Consider the following 15,222-nt stretch of genomic DNA (forward strand, 5'->3'; position numbering starts at 1 on the left):
CCGTATATATTTTTCGGAGGTTAAGATATATACTGTGATTGAATTGACTTGACTTACTTGACTTGCCGGGTGCTCTGCCGGGTCTCCTGTCGGGTGCTACTCGGCGTAGAGTGGCGTCTGCCTCCTCCATCCACTTCGGTCCATTGCAAGGGTTTGCGCTTCGCTTGGTCTGATATTTGCCATCGCTAGGAACTCAGATACGCTGTAGGACCCTCGCTTCTTTGGTCGGCCGCGAGGTCGCTTCCAATCGGCTTTGACAGGGTCAAAGTCAAAGATCATTTTTGCAGGTAAGTGCGGGGACATTCGAAGTAGATGTCCAAACCACCGTAAGGTACGCTCAGCTGTTTGGGCAGAAAAACGGGACTGCTTGGTGACATGCAACAGCTTCTCGTTACTCATGGAGTCGACCCACCGTAGACCTTCCATCCTTCTCAGACTCTGCGACTGGAATCTATCAATAGCCATTAGGGTTGTGGCTGATGCTTGCCAAGTCTCAGCTCCATAAAGCATCACTGAACCGACGAGGGCGTTGAAAATTCGACGTTTGGTTGAACGACTGATATTCGGTGTTCACCAAAAGTGACGGTTTAATCTGTTCATGGCAGAAGACGCCTTGCATAGCCTTGCTTGAAGCTCAGGGAGAAGGGGGCCATCTGAAGATATCGTGGATCCCAGGTAGGTAAACTTTTGGACAACTTCTATGGGAGTTGCTGCGTCCAGACTGACTGGAGAAATGACAGCAGGAGAAGACGGGTCTATGGGCATAATTTTCGTTTTGTTCCAGTTTATCAAGTCGTCAGAAAAATCAGCATCTGAGATGACGCGATCAAATTTTTCAGGCTCGTAACTTTTGATGGATAAGACTAAACATGATGAAACTTGTATATTTGAAATCAACATAAAGATCCGATTCTTTTGATCTATCTACTGGTATCAAAATTCCGGCTTTTAGAGTTTCGGCTACTACTGAGACGGGTCGCTCCTTACTTAAAGTTCGTTACCACGAACTGTTTGATTTTGTTATTTAAATTATGGAATTTCGAAAAATAGTCTGAACCCTCTGAAATTGTGTCGGATATGGAATGAAAATTCTTTCAATGGAACCACTGTTTTCAACTCCCAACACAGGAAAGATACAGCCCCCCCCCCACTCCCCACCTTGAACAATAAATCAATCTTTTCTCCACTGTATCCTCTTTCTATTCCTTTTTTTTTACTCTTCTTTCTATTCTTTTTTTTTTTTACTGTTAACTGGGGACTAGAAAAACATAAGGAACTGTTTCAGGGCTCATTTAAAAGGAAATTGCAATACCTCGTGCCTTTTGTAAATAACAAAAGATATCATTGTAACAAAATAGAATTTTTGACTTATCCCTCAAAATTCCTGGAATTTTCACCTTAATATACTCCCCTTTCAGACACAAACAGAATCAAACATTCCCCCTATTTCCAGTGGTAAATCCTTCATGACAACAAGGGGCATTTTGTATAATGCACAATCCTTGCCCCAGGGCTGCGGGGGGCTTAGTATCGCAGGAGGTACAGCCATTAGACCTTTTGATCCTTTAAAATTTCTCTCGGTGTTTCGGGAAGGGAATATTTAAAAGTACAAAGAGGGCATGTTGCCCTCTGATCGCTCTCCACCATACCGTGAAAGTATCAGTTTGATACTCTCACGGACTTTTGACACATAGCATGTTTTCATTGTGGTCAATATCCCTTCCAACATTTCCTTAATGTTTTACCTTAATATCTTTACACCTTTTGGAAAAAACCCTAAAGTTAAAATAGCCTGACCAACCACAATTTTTCTTTGTTTGTTTATATTAGCAAGGATCCCTTTAAACAAAAGGCAAATGATCACTCTGCAGAATATTAATTATCATAATATAGTGCATTAATAAGAAATCGAGAAAAAATAAGGAGACGTGATGTTTGTCTAAACTGCTGATTTCTTCCCTTGCACCGTGCGGGATTGAACTTCCGGACTCACGATTGCCGAGAACGAACATTTCCACTTCACCAGCACAAGGGTATTTGACAGTATTATTTTAAAAGGTTGGGGTAATTTGAATAATCTTTATTTGCTTATTAATTACTTCATCTTGTCCTGTTGGTTCAAAGCTTCAATTATGTGAATGGGTGGTAAACAGTTCCGACAATGTTGCCACAATAGTTTGGATAGAAATTCTTGGTTAAATTTGGAGGAGTTTAAGTTACTGACCTAGCTAAGAAATAGACATACCCACGGGCGCCTGCAAGGGAGGGGGCAGGGGTCATGCCGCCTGAAGATTTGGGACTATAAAGTAATTATGAGGAAATCAAAGGAAAGAGAGGAGAATTGAAAAAAAAACATGAAAAAAATATGTGTTGCCCCATGGTGTGCTATATATAGACCCCGGTGCCACGCCGGCGCATCGACCAAACACTGCCAACAAGAGGCCCGGTTAACCGCCGCCAAAATATCACAACGCTGCGGGGATTTCGGGGATTTCCCCGAAAAGCTTTGTGTCACTCCGAATAAAAATTTGATTCCCCAAATCCCCGAAAATCACCCAATCACGGTGCCACCCCTAGTGGTTTATCACTAGTGACTATCCCTGTAAAATATTACTTTTTATACCATAATTCTTCACTACTGTCTCGTTCGTTAATTTTCGTGTCTTAGGTTACTTTGTATATAAACCAGACAGATACAATTGCAATATATACGGTTCTTCATATTTTGACAAAAGTATCGATTTTATGAATTAAATAAGAAAAACACGTTTTTTCAACTGAAAGTAGGGAGCGACATTAAAACTTAAAACGAAAAGCAATTATTCCGTATGTGAAAGGGGCCGTCCCCTCGTCAACGCCTCGCTCTTTACGCTAAAGTTTTTATTGCTTCCAAAAATAGAGTGATGAAAAAGACTCACTGCTATTTTTTGCTCCGTCGCCACTGGTCTTCCCTTATCGGCGCGGCACCGGGGTCTTGTTTTATATCACTAAATTAAAAAATGAAAATTTAGTCAACATCTGGTTCTGTTTACCGCTACCAAGGTAATAAAATGCGAAGGCAAGTAGAATATAAGAACAATTACCCTAATTTACCCACGTTCCGCCATCTACAAGACTTTATCTATATTATCTGCAGCTTAAAGGCTTCTGCTCCTATGTTTTAAACTGCTTTTATGTTGGCCGCCTACCAATATGTTTTGGTCCTTAATAAGGACAATATAAACTCTAATTTGTGACTGAGCAAACCCTTTCCTGTTTTCCCCAAACATTTTTTCTATATGATTTGGTTGGGACAAAAAAACAAATTCTTCATAGTAATGAATGGTAAGTAAATAGCGATTGTTATCAAAAAAAGTATAAGAACCTAATTATTGATAACATTAAATCAAAGTATCAGCTGTTTATGGTGACTTCAAATATGTAGTTGTTTTGAGTTTCAAATTAAACATCCCAAGTTATTAGTATATAAGAATGTTTGTATAATTGTAGAAAAAAGAAGGAAAACAGCTTAAAAAGGGAACAATCTCGAAAAAATAGGCCGTAAACTTTTGCTTACATTGCACGAGTACCCCTAAACAGATACCTGAAGTCATTATAATCAGAAATGTTTGACTCTGTATTTTCCCCGTGAACGGATACGTGTTTTTTTTGCGTTTTACTATCGTTTTTCAAACAGTTCGTGGTAACGAACTGTAGGTAAGGAGTGACCCGGCTCAATGGTAACCGAAACTCTAGAAAACGGTATTTTGATACAAATAGATACATCAAAAGAATCAAATTTTAATGCTGATTTCAAATATGTAAGTTTCATTAAGTTTGATCCTACCCATCAAAAGTTAGGCCTGAGAAAATTTGGCTGATTTTCGAAAAAAGGGGGAAAGACCCCCTAAAAGTTATATAACCTGAATGAAAATCACACCATCATATTCCGCGCATCAGAGAACCCTACTGTAGAGGTTTCAAGCTCCTATCTATATGTGGAATTTTGCATTTTTTGCCAGAAGAAAGATCACGGGTGCGTGTTTATTTGTTTTTTTTTGTTTTTGTTTTTTTCCCAAGGGTGATCGTATCGACCCAGTGGTCCTAGAATATCGTGGGAGGGCTCATTGGAATGGAAATTAAAAGTTCTAGTGCCCTTTTTTAGTGACCAAAAAAATGGAGGGCAACTAGGCCCCCTCCCACGCTCATTTTTTCCAAAAGGCTCCCGATCAAAATTCTTAGGTGTCCAATTTGTTCAGCAAATTTAAAGATATTATAATCGTTTATTTTATGATGACATAACCCCCCGAAGTCCCCGGAGAGAGGGCTGAAAGTTTTGAACTTTACCCAATGTTAGCATAGAGTATTGTTTATTGGGAAGTATACATACGTTTTCAGGGGTGATTTTTCCTGGTAGTGGGGGGGGGGTGGGTCAGGGGTTATGCGGGAGGATCTTTCTATGAAGGAAGTTTTCATGGGGGAAGGGACACTGCTATGAAGGAGACGCCGGACTTCCCAGCATTATTTAAAAAAAAATCTGAAATTAAATATAAAAAAACAGGTTTTTCAACTGCAACAACAGCAACATCAAAACTTTAAACGAACAAAAAATATTACGGATATCATTGGTCTCACTTTCTTATGAATATCTCTTTTTTTGAGCTAGAAATTTTTTAGCATTTTGTAAAAAGCAATTTATTGCAATTAACGGCCTTTGCGATTGAGCGGTCATTTTTAAAGAACTGGAACGAACTTTAATCGTTAACTTAAAGAGCAAGGTATTGATTAGGGGGCGAACCCCCTAATTTACGTATTAAAAATATGTGAATATAGAAGTCTGTTACGTAAGTTAATTCGTAAGTTACGTATATTTATTACTAATAAAAACGTTCTTAAATAAAATTAAACAAGTTTCGAGAAAGCCATTTAACTAAATAAAAGTAAATTAATATAGAAATTTTGTTTTAATAATTCATGTACGGTCAGCCAAGATCAAAACCTGCATTTATTCAAAAATGTTCAAAAATGAAATAAAAAAACAAGTTTTTTTAACTGAAAGTAAGGAGCGACATTAAAACTTAAAACGAACAGAAATTATTCTGTATATGAAAGGGGCTGTCCCCTCCTCAACGCCTCGCTCTTTACGCTAAAGTTCGACTTTCTTGCAACTATATTTTTTTTTTAACAATGAAAAACTTTAGCGTAAAAAGCGAGGCGTTGAGGAGGGGACAGCCCCTTTCATATACAGAATAGTTTCTGCTCATTTTAAGTTTTAATGTCGCTCCTTACTTTCAGTTAAAAAAAACTTGTTTTTTTTATTATCAGGAGTGATTGTATTGATCTAGTTGTTCACTTTGAAACAGCTTTAATTTTATAGTTATGAAGCATAAAGGTATCCAATATATTGGTTTTTGTTATTCAAAACTAAATAAGAAATATAAATTTTACTCAGTGATGTTCAACACTGAGGAAGCAAAAGCTCCCCTATTACTGCGGAAATTATACTCTATTTGTGAAATTATTCTTTATTTCGAAGAGTAAATACACTAAATCAGCAGTAACTCTCGAAGTACTGTCTTTCATTTAAATAGTAGGATTTGAGGGGTCGTTAGCCTCCTCGTATTTAGGGTAACCCTGCATATGGTATCAAAAACGGACAGAAATTCAATAAAAAAAGGCAAGTTTTGCTTTCAAATGAAAGAAAAAAGCGACAATAAAACACAAAGTAAACGGAAATTATTCGGTATACTAGGATGGCTGTCCGTTCCTTAACGCCCTGCTCTTTTTACTAAGGCCATATAATGCTTTACTGAAAAAATTACTAATACAACAATTGCTGTAAATGAATAATATCTAGTGTCTTATTTATTTACCAATTTGCTTTTAAAACATTTAAACAGCAAATTTCATTGTTTGAAACAAATGTTAAAAAACTCTGCCATTCCTCGGACATTCTGATGAATACTTCCAATCCGTTCCAATTGCCCTTCTGTTTGAGTAATGGCTCTTGGAGCATCGGGGACAAAACGTCAAACTATGGCGCAAAGGTTAAGAATTGAAAGCCCCCTTCAATTTTGGAATAATTTCAGTTGTCTGAAGTTTTAATGTCGCTTTCCTCTATGTTTTGGAAGTTTTTTCATTTAATTATTCAGAAGACATGAAGTACGAAAGGCTGCTTCGGAAAAAAGGAGGGAATTCCAGTGGCAGGATTTTCGTTTGATTAGTTGTCTTGTCTGGCTTCGAATATAAGGCATAATTCAAATTTGTTCCATGGAAACGCAGCCATAGGCTTCCATCAATATGGCTTCGTAGATAATTTACATTCATTAGATGCATTAGGTTATCTTTAACATTTATGTCTTGGAAATGGGTCATTGTCATTCGAGGAAATCCCCTTTTTTTATTGTGCAGCTTTATTACTAAGCACAGATATCCTTTGACACTAGAATACTTATCCAAGAACTAATTGACGTACTACGTGATGACGTTATTCGAATTGTTTCATGAGTGATAGTTTCCTACAGAAATTGATCACCAGTAAAAAAAAAAAATATCTGCGCAAGATTCTCCAAGTTCTTCAAGTTCATAGTATTTTGCAGCAAATGAGGCGGGGGGTAGGTAAATAACATATACCTAATAACGCAAAAGGGTTTAGGTTTTGACGAATAGAAGCTTGTGTTTTAGAATATCAAAGAATCGTTAGGGAATTTTCGATTCTCACACCTTCATTTTAGATGTCGAGAAAAATTTGGAAATACCCGAATTGTGATGGATGGATCAAAAAGTAAACAACAAGATGAGGGAAATCATCTCTTTTGATGGGGCTAACAGTGGCGTCAATTAGGTGGGCACTGGTAACCCTCTTACCCGTAGATTCTTTTCGCCCCTCTTTCTAGATTTTAAAAAATTCCTTTTTGGGGATATTTTCATTGAAAAAGGTCACTTGTTATATTTTCATTGGAAAATTGAAAAACAAATCGCCAACTCCCCTTAGATACTACTACTACTACTACTACTACTACTACTACTACTACTACTACTACTACTACTTGCAAATTACTAGAGCATAGAGCCAGGTAATGCAATCGTAGCTAAGCGCACTCCTCCATCCCAATCTATTTAAAGCCTACCTTTTTACACCCGCCATCGAAGTTCCCATTTTCTTTAAATCTTTCTTTATGATGTCCTCCCATCCCAGACGAGGACGCCCTGCTTTCCGTTTTCCCCTAGACGGCTGGCCGAAAAGGACAATCTTCGGCAATCTGTCATCCTTCATCTGCAAAACGTGCCCTAGCCACCTCAACCTTTCTTTCATTATAGTCCTTGAGGGCGGTATTGAACCACATTTTTCGTATAGCCTAATAATACGGTCAGTCAGCCGGGTACCCAGAACAATCCTTAAGCAAATTCTCAGGAAAACATCTAGCAAATCTTCTTCCGTTTTTCTGAGCGCCCATGCTTTAGAGCCATATTTGACCACTGTCATCACTGTAGCTTCTAATATTCTAATCTTGGTTTGCAGACTTATCTTCCTATTCTTCCAAACTTTTTTTTACTGTGAGAAAACACCCTAAGCCTTGGCTATTCCACTTTTAACATCTTCACTGCACCATCTTTACTAATAATACTACCAAGGCAAGTGAAGCTGCCCACCTGATCAATCTTTTCATTATCCAACTTCACCTTTTCATCTTCACTTATTCCTAGCCTTAGTGACTTAGTCTTTTTAACATTAATTTTCAAACCTATGCTAGCACCTTGAACTCGCAAAACCTATAAAACCTCATTCATTTTGCTCACACTTTCATCTAGGATGCTTAAATCATCAGCATATTTACCCCTTCGCCTCTAAATTTCCATGAATTGCCGGCCACTGGGGACTAACAATGTTCGGTTTTCATTGGCAAACATTTTGTTTATTAGAAAGTGATTGTCGAGATCTAAAAAACTGTATTTATATGTAGCATGTGGCAGGAATTAGAACTGGGAATGCCATTAAAAGACTCAAACAATCATCCTGGCTTATTATAACTTGTTGACATTTGCCAACTATTCTTTGTTTGGGTGATCTTAAAATTGGTATTACCATCTTAAATAAATCTACTATTTTAATTCTTTGTAGGAGCTGGACTACAATGGTCGACATTTTTCACTCCTGTCTCAGCTGATGACAATTTTTCATTTGGAGACGCAACAATTATGGTGGCAGTTGACGGTTTGATTTATCTTATCCTTGCTTTGTATTTGGAGGCCTTGTTTCCTGGGGACTTTGGTATTCCCAAGAAATGGTATTTTCCCTTCACCGTAAGTAGATATTTCTATTCTACTCTCTGATATCGTGGATTGCGTCGGCTGTTGGAAAACTGTTTGTAAGAACATTAGAAATAACTATTGCATTTAGTTCGCAAAATGCGACAAACTCAATGTGATAACCTTTAGTTTATGAAATGTAAATAAAAATTCTTCAGCAAATTGTGATTCTCAAGCAGAATGAATGAATCTAATGTACTAGTTTTAATCATTACCTGATCTAAATACTGATTTTTGGTTTAGCCCCTCGACCTTTCACGGTTACCCACTACTGAACTTGTAACTACAGGACAGCTGCAGAGAATGTTTTACTTAAGTCGAGTTGTAAGGCATAACCTAATTTAAATTGGAGCTGGGCGATTGTTGTGCGTACTCTCGTTTCCATCATCGAGTTCAGCTCAGGGTTGGACACGAGTCTAAAGCCTAGCAATAAGCTGGAAAGACAACATGCATGTTGCTAGAAACATTTTTAGGTAGGCTTAGCCTTTTCGGGAAGCCGTATCAAAATAAAAATTAAAGTAAATAAATAAGCTGCATCAATAATTGATAATTGATATTGTTTTTGCCTGAATTGTCCTAGGGCATTGTAGCCTCACTTTTGATGCTTGTTCATGTCTTTAAATTACATCCACTAATGATCCGAAATATATGAAATAGTGAAATAGATTCATTTAGCATGCCAAAACACCAAAATACTTTAAAAGAAATCAAATAATTTGACAAAAAATTACCTTGAATTTAGATAGAAACAAAAACATGCTTATTACTTGCCGAAACTTCAACTACGGTTTGAATCCACCATAACGTATGGAAATATGTTTTTACTTTTTTTAGTTTCTCTATGTTTTTAATTTACTATTGCTCTTATTTCATTTTTTTTTGTTAGTTTGCCTAGGCTGTATACAGAGGTATGGCTTCAGGATTGACCTACCTTCCCCTTTGTGACAAGTGTTCTGACAATTTATGTCAAAATAGGTACTATTCAAAGTTAAATGAAACGTGGCGAAAACCTGGAGAATTGTAGGTGGAAAAGCAGAGGTAAAAACTATCGCTTTCTGTTGTACCATTGAGTTTAGATAACGTGATATCTCTTAATCAACAAAATGAGAAATCTATTATCATTTAATAAGATCAGAAATCAGCAACCAATAAGATGATAAATGCTATCTGTTTTGGTCAAGTATTTTGTATGTGACATTTTTTTCAAGGTTTACAGAAAAAAGCCAAACATGAAGAACTTCGGGACATTAGGTTAAAGAGGCTAAAGAGTCGTGTCTCTTCCCTCTAAAATCTGTATATTTTTCCTGAAATATCCTATATTCCCATAGCTACCACATAATACCTTTGAACCCCCCCCCGGGCTATTATACTTTTGTGATTGGTTGTTCCAGTTTTTGCGTCACCAGGGTATTTCATGATATATTTATCCTTACTTGTATTAAACAGAATACTGCTGTTATTTTTGGTAGTTTCTCTGATTAACTAAATACTAACATCTGTGTTACAGAAGTCTTTTTGGTGTGGCAACAGCAACAGAGGCACCTATTTTGAAGAATCTACTGAATTCTCCTGGAAACCAGAAAATTGTGAAGAAGAGCCATCAAATCTCAAAGCAGGAGTTGTGCTTTCTGGTTTAACTAAGGTTTGATTTTATCTCGTACCTTATTCAAGCCACAGGAATAATTTGGTTTCTCTTTTTTTTCACCCACAAAAAGCAAAAACTACACTGATACTGAATCGCCCACAAAAGTCAAACAATAATGAAATGAAGAAAATTCAGAAAACACGATAGTTTCAAAGAAATCCTATAAATAAATGAATACGAGGAGGTAGTTTTTAAAAAAATTGGCATGGTCTAACGAAGTATCTTCAACCCTTTACTGCATTCAATTTTCTTCCTGTGGTGGTTGAGTTTCTTCCTCTAGTGGCTAAGTTTATGAAACTTTTGGCTTACAAAAAAAAAAAAAAAAAAAAAAAAAAGTTTATTCGCTCGTTCTTGTTTAGGAAACCCGGAGTTTTGTTTGTGCCCTGTGGTTGAATGATGACGTGGATGTGAATAAAGTATAAAACCTAAATTTATATCTATAAGCTATAAACCCTGGAAATTGTTTTTATTGAAAATGGTAAGTTCGGTGTAGTTCGAAAGCATTTGATGATCAGGGCCATTCAATCATACTGAGTGAGCTAGAATAATCTTGAAGCTATAATAAGAGTGAAAACTATGCGAAAAGATGAAATTTTATCTACTAGGTAGTGATTTAATTCGCTTCTAAGCAATAAAAAATGACAAGCCTAAGCCTTCATCCTTGATGTACTCCAGCAGTCACTGAATACTCCTTTCATGTGACACTGTCAGAGGACAAATCTTTGCCAACGGCGACATACAAAGTCTTCTAGTAAATCAAACAAGTCACCCATAGCAGAATAACCTTTCTGTCTTCATAAAAGACCCTTGGGTCAAGAACTATCAAAATCTTATGTGATATCAATGGAACAAGCCAGACATTACGTTCCTCAACTGTAAACTCAGCCCATTCATCGTAATGCGTTATCAGGAAATATGACTGAAGTCTAAATTAAGAATTTTATCAAGTCCAAAAGCTTTTATGATATCTTAGGCAGAACTGTAAATACTGCTCTCTTAGATACATTCAAATTTCAGATGCTATATGTCGAGTGTGGGCAGGGGGGGGGGCTAAAGTATTAATCCCATCATCTATCTTTAAGTGTGCCAGCAGGGGCGTCCCGAGGCTCATTTATTGGGGGGGCGATCTTCGTAAATTTTACCGAATCACTACCTGATTTATGCCGAATTTTCGGCAGAAATCAAGAATTTTGCTAAATTTCGCCCGATTTAGCAAAATTTCACCGAATGCCAAAAAAGTGGGGGGAGGAGCCCCTAAACTCCCCCTCCCCCCCCTCGGGATGCCCCTAGTGCCGGAGTATAATACTTCAGCGAAGGTTTCTGTAAGTTACCAATTTGTACGTAAATTCTCACTATTTTCCACAATTCACAGGAAAGCAACAGATTTAGAAAATAGAAAAGCTCTTTTAAATTTAATTGTGTGGATAACATGAGCCAAAAAAAAAAAAATCGCCAAGCGTCCAGAAACTAATCACTGAAAACAAAGAAACAGCACAGAAAAAATACAAAATGCTCAAAAATAGTGGAAAGGCTTATCTGTGAATAGAACGAAATTGCAGCAATTTCTTTTGTTTATTAGGGACAAAAGTTGTTTCTGAATGACTAGAATAAAATAGAATGTAAACCTTTGCAATACATTCAATAGGAGTTTTCGAATTTTACTTGGCTTACTTCAACATCATCTCTAATCGCTTATTTTAACAATTGATGCCTGATAACCCATAGCAACAAGTGAGCTTTTCTTCTAATTGTGACCTACAAACACACTAGCCTTAGAAATTGTGTCGTCTCCATTGACAACTACTTTAATTGTCAAAACTATTCTGGTTTTCAGCTTTGTACAGTTGATAACAATATCGGTTGTCGAAGTAGATCTGTTGTCAAAGCTCTTGACAAAAGCTGAATCAGCTCAGCATGCTATTTGTAATGCTAACTAGTCCTGGGCTTCCTACTGTTTTCTTTCAAGATAGCTCGTTTTATAAATTTGTCAGTTGAAGTAGCTAAATTATCTCAGTATGCTATTTGTGATGCTAATCAGTCATGGCTTCCTACCATTTCTTTCAAAATAGCTCGTTTTGTAAAATTTTCAGTCTTATACATAATTTTATATTTTCTATTGTTCAATTGTTTTTGTTAAGCCCGTAAATACTGCACAAGGAAACAAAAATAATTTATGTTCGTTTTAAGTTTTAACGTCGTTCCTTACTTTCAGTTAAAACAAACTTGTTTTTTTTTTAAGTTTTGAACGTTATTGAATTAATACAGGTTTTGATTTTGGCTCACCGTACATGAATAATCTAAACAAAATTTGAATATTAATTTTACTTTTATTTGGTTAAATAGCTTTCTCGGAACCTGTTTAATTTTATTTACGAACGTTTTTATTAGTAATAAATATACGTAGCTTACGAATTAACTTACGTAACGAACTTCTATATTCATATATTTTTAATACGTATATTAGAAGGCTCGCCCCCCAGTCAATACCTTGCTCTTTAAGCTAAAGTTCGAATTTTGTTCTAATTCTTTAAATATGACCCCTTAATCACAAATGCCGTTAATTAGAATAAATAGCTCTTATGAAAGTACTAAATAATCTTTGGCTTAAAGAGCGAGGTATTGACTAGGGGTGAACCCAATCATATACGTAATGGTTTCTGTCGTTTTGAGTTTTGATGTTGCTCCTTACTTTCAGTTGAAAAACTTGTTTTTTTTTTATATATAATTTCTGATCTTTTTTTAAATAATGCTGGGAAATCCGGCGCCCCCTTCATAGCAATGTCCCTTCCCTCATGAAAACTTCCTTCATGGAAAGATCCTCCCACATGCAAAAAATGCAAAATTCCACATTTTTGTAGATACGAGCTTGAAACCTCTGCAGTACGGTTCTCTGATACGCTGAATATGATTATCTGATTTTTATTAAGGTTCTATAACTTTTAGGGGGTCTTTCCCCCTTTTTTCGAAAATCTGCCAAATTTTCTCAGGCGCGTAACTTTTGATAAATAGGATTAAACTTGATCAAATTTATATATTTGAAATCAGCATTAAAATCTGATTCTTTTGATGTATCTATTGGTATCAAAATTCCGTTTTCTACATTCTCGGTTACCATTGATCCGGGTCGCTCCTTACTTACAGTTCACTACTACGAACTGTTTGATAATTTCTAAATTGTCAGAGCTGGAATGTGATATCTTTTATCATCATTTTGGCAGAGTAACACTTATAATCTCAAATATTTAATATTTTTAATCAAAGAACTTGTAGAATGTCTTGAGGAAGGATGAGAAATACAGTCATTTGATGCATTGATCAATAAATGGCGTAAGCACTGTAAGCACTTCTTGGTCAACCTTCCTAAGACCATAGGCGGGCGTGCCTTGTTTGCATCTTATTCCAAGTCTGTTGATTTGAATTGAAAATCAAGTATTTTGCAGTAGGCATCAAGACATGGCTAATTGTGGAAAAACGACAAGACAGATAGTCCGAGTAATTGAGAGGCAAAAATGTTTAAATGGCAAAGGTTAAATGATGGGAGTAAGTATGACTCTCTTATTGGACAAATACTTGTGTGTTAGTTTTGGAAAGACACACCTTCCTAGAGTCTCAGACAGGTTGACCAAGAATTTAAAATTGACATCGGACCGTTAGATTGCCTGGAATGAGAGGCAAACAAGGCACGCCCGCCTATGGTCTTAGGAAGGTTGACAAGGAAGTGCAAGAACTCTCAAGCAAAAGGAAAGTGTTTGTCCAATATAGTAAGATTCAAAAATCTAATTAGGAAGTGTTCAAATGAAAATAAAAATTCTCGAAATATGAATATAAAAAAAAACTCGCTTAATTTCGTCTATAGCAAAAAAGAAATAGTATCTACAGTTGCTTAAGTGATGAATAAACCTCTCCATCTATCCCTGATTTTCAAAGAAATAGTTTGATATGATTTTAAAAAAAAAAAAATACTTCCAAATGTGGTAAAGAAAAATAATTTTCGATTGCGCTAAGATAACTTGTTAACTAACAATTTAAGTAAGTAAAACTTACTGATTCTATATTTGCTCATTAAGAATATCTCACATTGCATCCCTTTATATTTAGAACAGGTAAAGAATTTTTTCCCATGTCTGAGTGTCAATATACAAAGATCATTCAGATATATACTAAAATATAATTTCAGGTCTACAAGCAGAATAAAGTGGCCGTGAATAATGTGAGTCTAAGACTATTCGAGGGTCAGATTACAGCTTTACTTGGCCACAATGGAGCAGGAAAGACCACAACTATGTCTATGCTTACTGGTATGAATTACAAAGTATTTTGATTGTTAATGATTCAATTTGGACGCTTGTTCAAAGAATATTGGAACCAAGCTATAGCAGGGATCTGCTGATTCATAAAATAAACAAACTAAAGATTAAGAGAGGTCACCAACATTCATGACCAAAAAACAGAGAAACCATTTCCTCTGGGGTATGAAGTATTATACAAAATAATATGCTTTGAAAGGCCTCTGATTAGAAGGGCTTCTTAGCTGAGTATCTGGAACGAGGCACCCCATCTATACCATTGAGGTATTTGTTTTTATTATTAATTCTGCTCTATATTTCCAAAAACGATTTCAGTCTTTTAATTTTGCAAACAAATAGCTTCACAAAAAAAACTTACACTTCTGGTGCTCAGGACCGTAGAGTATTGTGAAAACTTTGATCCATGGGTAATAGATGCAGAGCAATGGAAGTGACTTTGTCTCTCAAAAAGGGCGTGAAACCCCCTAAATTTGTAACAAAAATATTGGCTGGTAATTCCTAACGAATTTAATTGATTTTCAGACTACCCTTCTTGTGGATAGGGAAGGAAAGAATGCAGCCCTTCTGTTACAAAGGTCCAACCGAGCACGAACACCCGAAACCATAATTGTAACTGTTGATCAGGTATCACGGAATCAACTCCGCTAGCCTGTTTTATACTTAGGCCATTGACGAAATTTTGATAAAACTTCTCTACTACTCACTCACAGAGGTCGAGCCAGGTTCAGACCATAATTAGAAAATAACTAAGAGATTAGAACTGGATTCCCATGAAGTGTTTTTTGGATCTGATGGCTTCTTCAAATAGATGTAGTTAGAATTTAAGCAATACTACCCCTCCTCCCTCAGTGAGTTCGAATTGATCATGTTCTTTGGAAATGCATTGTTGCTTCTGACTAAGGAGATACTCTAAAAATGATACTCGAAAACTAAGAACTTAGTCAGTACTTTGGCTCAACTCTAGCTGATATAGAGTAAATT

General features: G+C 36.3%; 1 protein-coding gene across 1 annotated transcript in view; it reads left to right on the forward strand.

Annotated features, from left to right (window-relative positions):
• The window catches only part of LOC148944293 (phospholipid-transporting ATPase ABCA3-like), a 233,259-nt gene that overhangs the window by 70,660 nt on the left and 147,377 nt on the right, over positions 1 to 15,222 (forward strand). Inside the window, exons 9-11 of the mRNA XM_089100087.1 lie at positions 8,102 to 8,283; positions 9,797 to 9,931; positions 14,112 to 14,232. Of these exons, the coding sequence (XP_088956213.1) occupies positions 8,102 to 8,283; positions 9,797 to 9,931; positions 14,112 to 14,232 (438 nt within the window). The remainder of the gene's footprint in view (positions 1 to 8,101; positions 8,284 to 9,796; positions 9,932 to 14,111; positions 14,233 to 15,222) is intronic.

The sequence above is a fragment of the Artemia sp. Qi Xiang Cuo genome, chromosome 14 (genome assembly GCF_049724085.1).
Source record: "Artemia sp. Qi Xiang Cuo chromosome 14, ASM4972408v1, whole genome shotgun sequence".
NCBI classification, from domain to species: Eukaryota; Metazoa; Arthropoda; class Branchiopoda; order Anostraca; family Artemiidae; genus Artemia; species Artemia sp. Qi Xiang Cuo.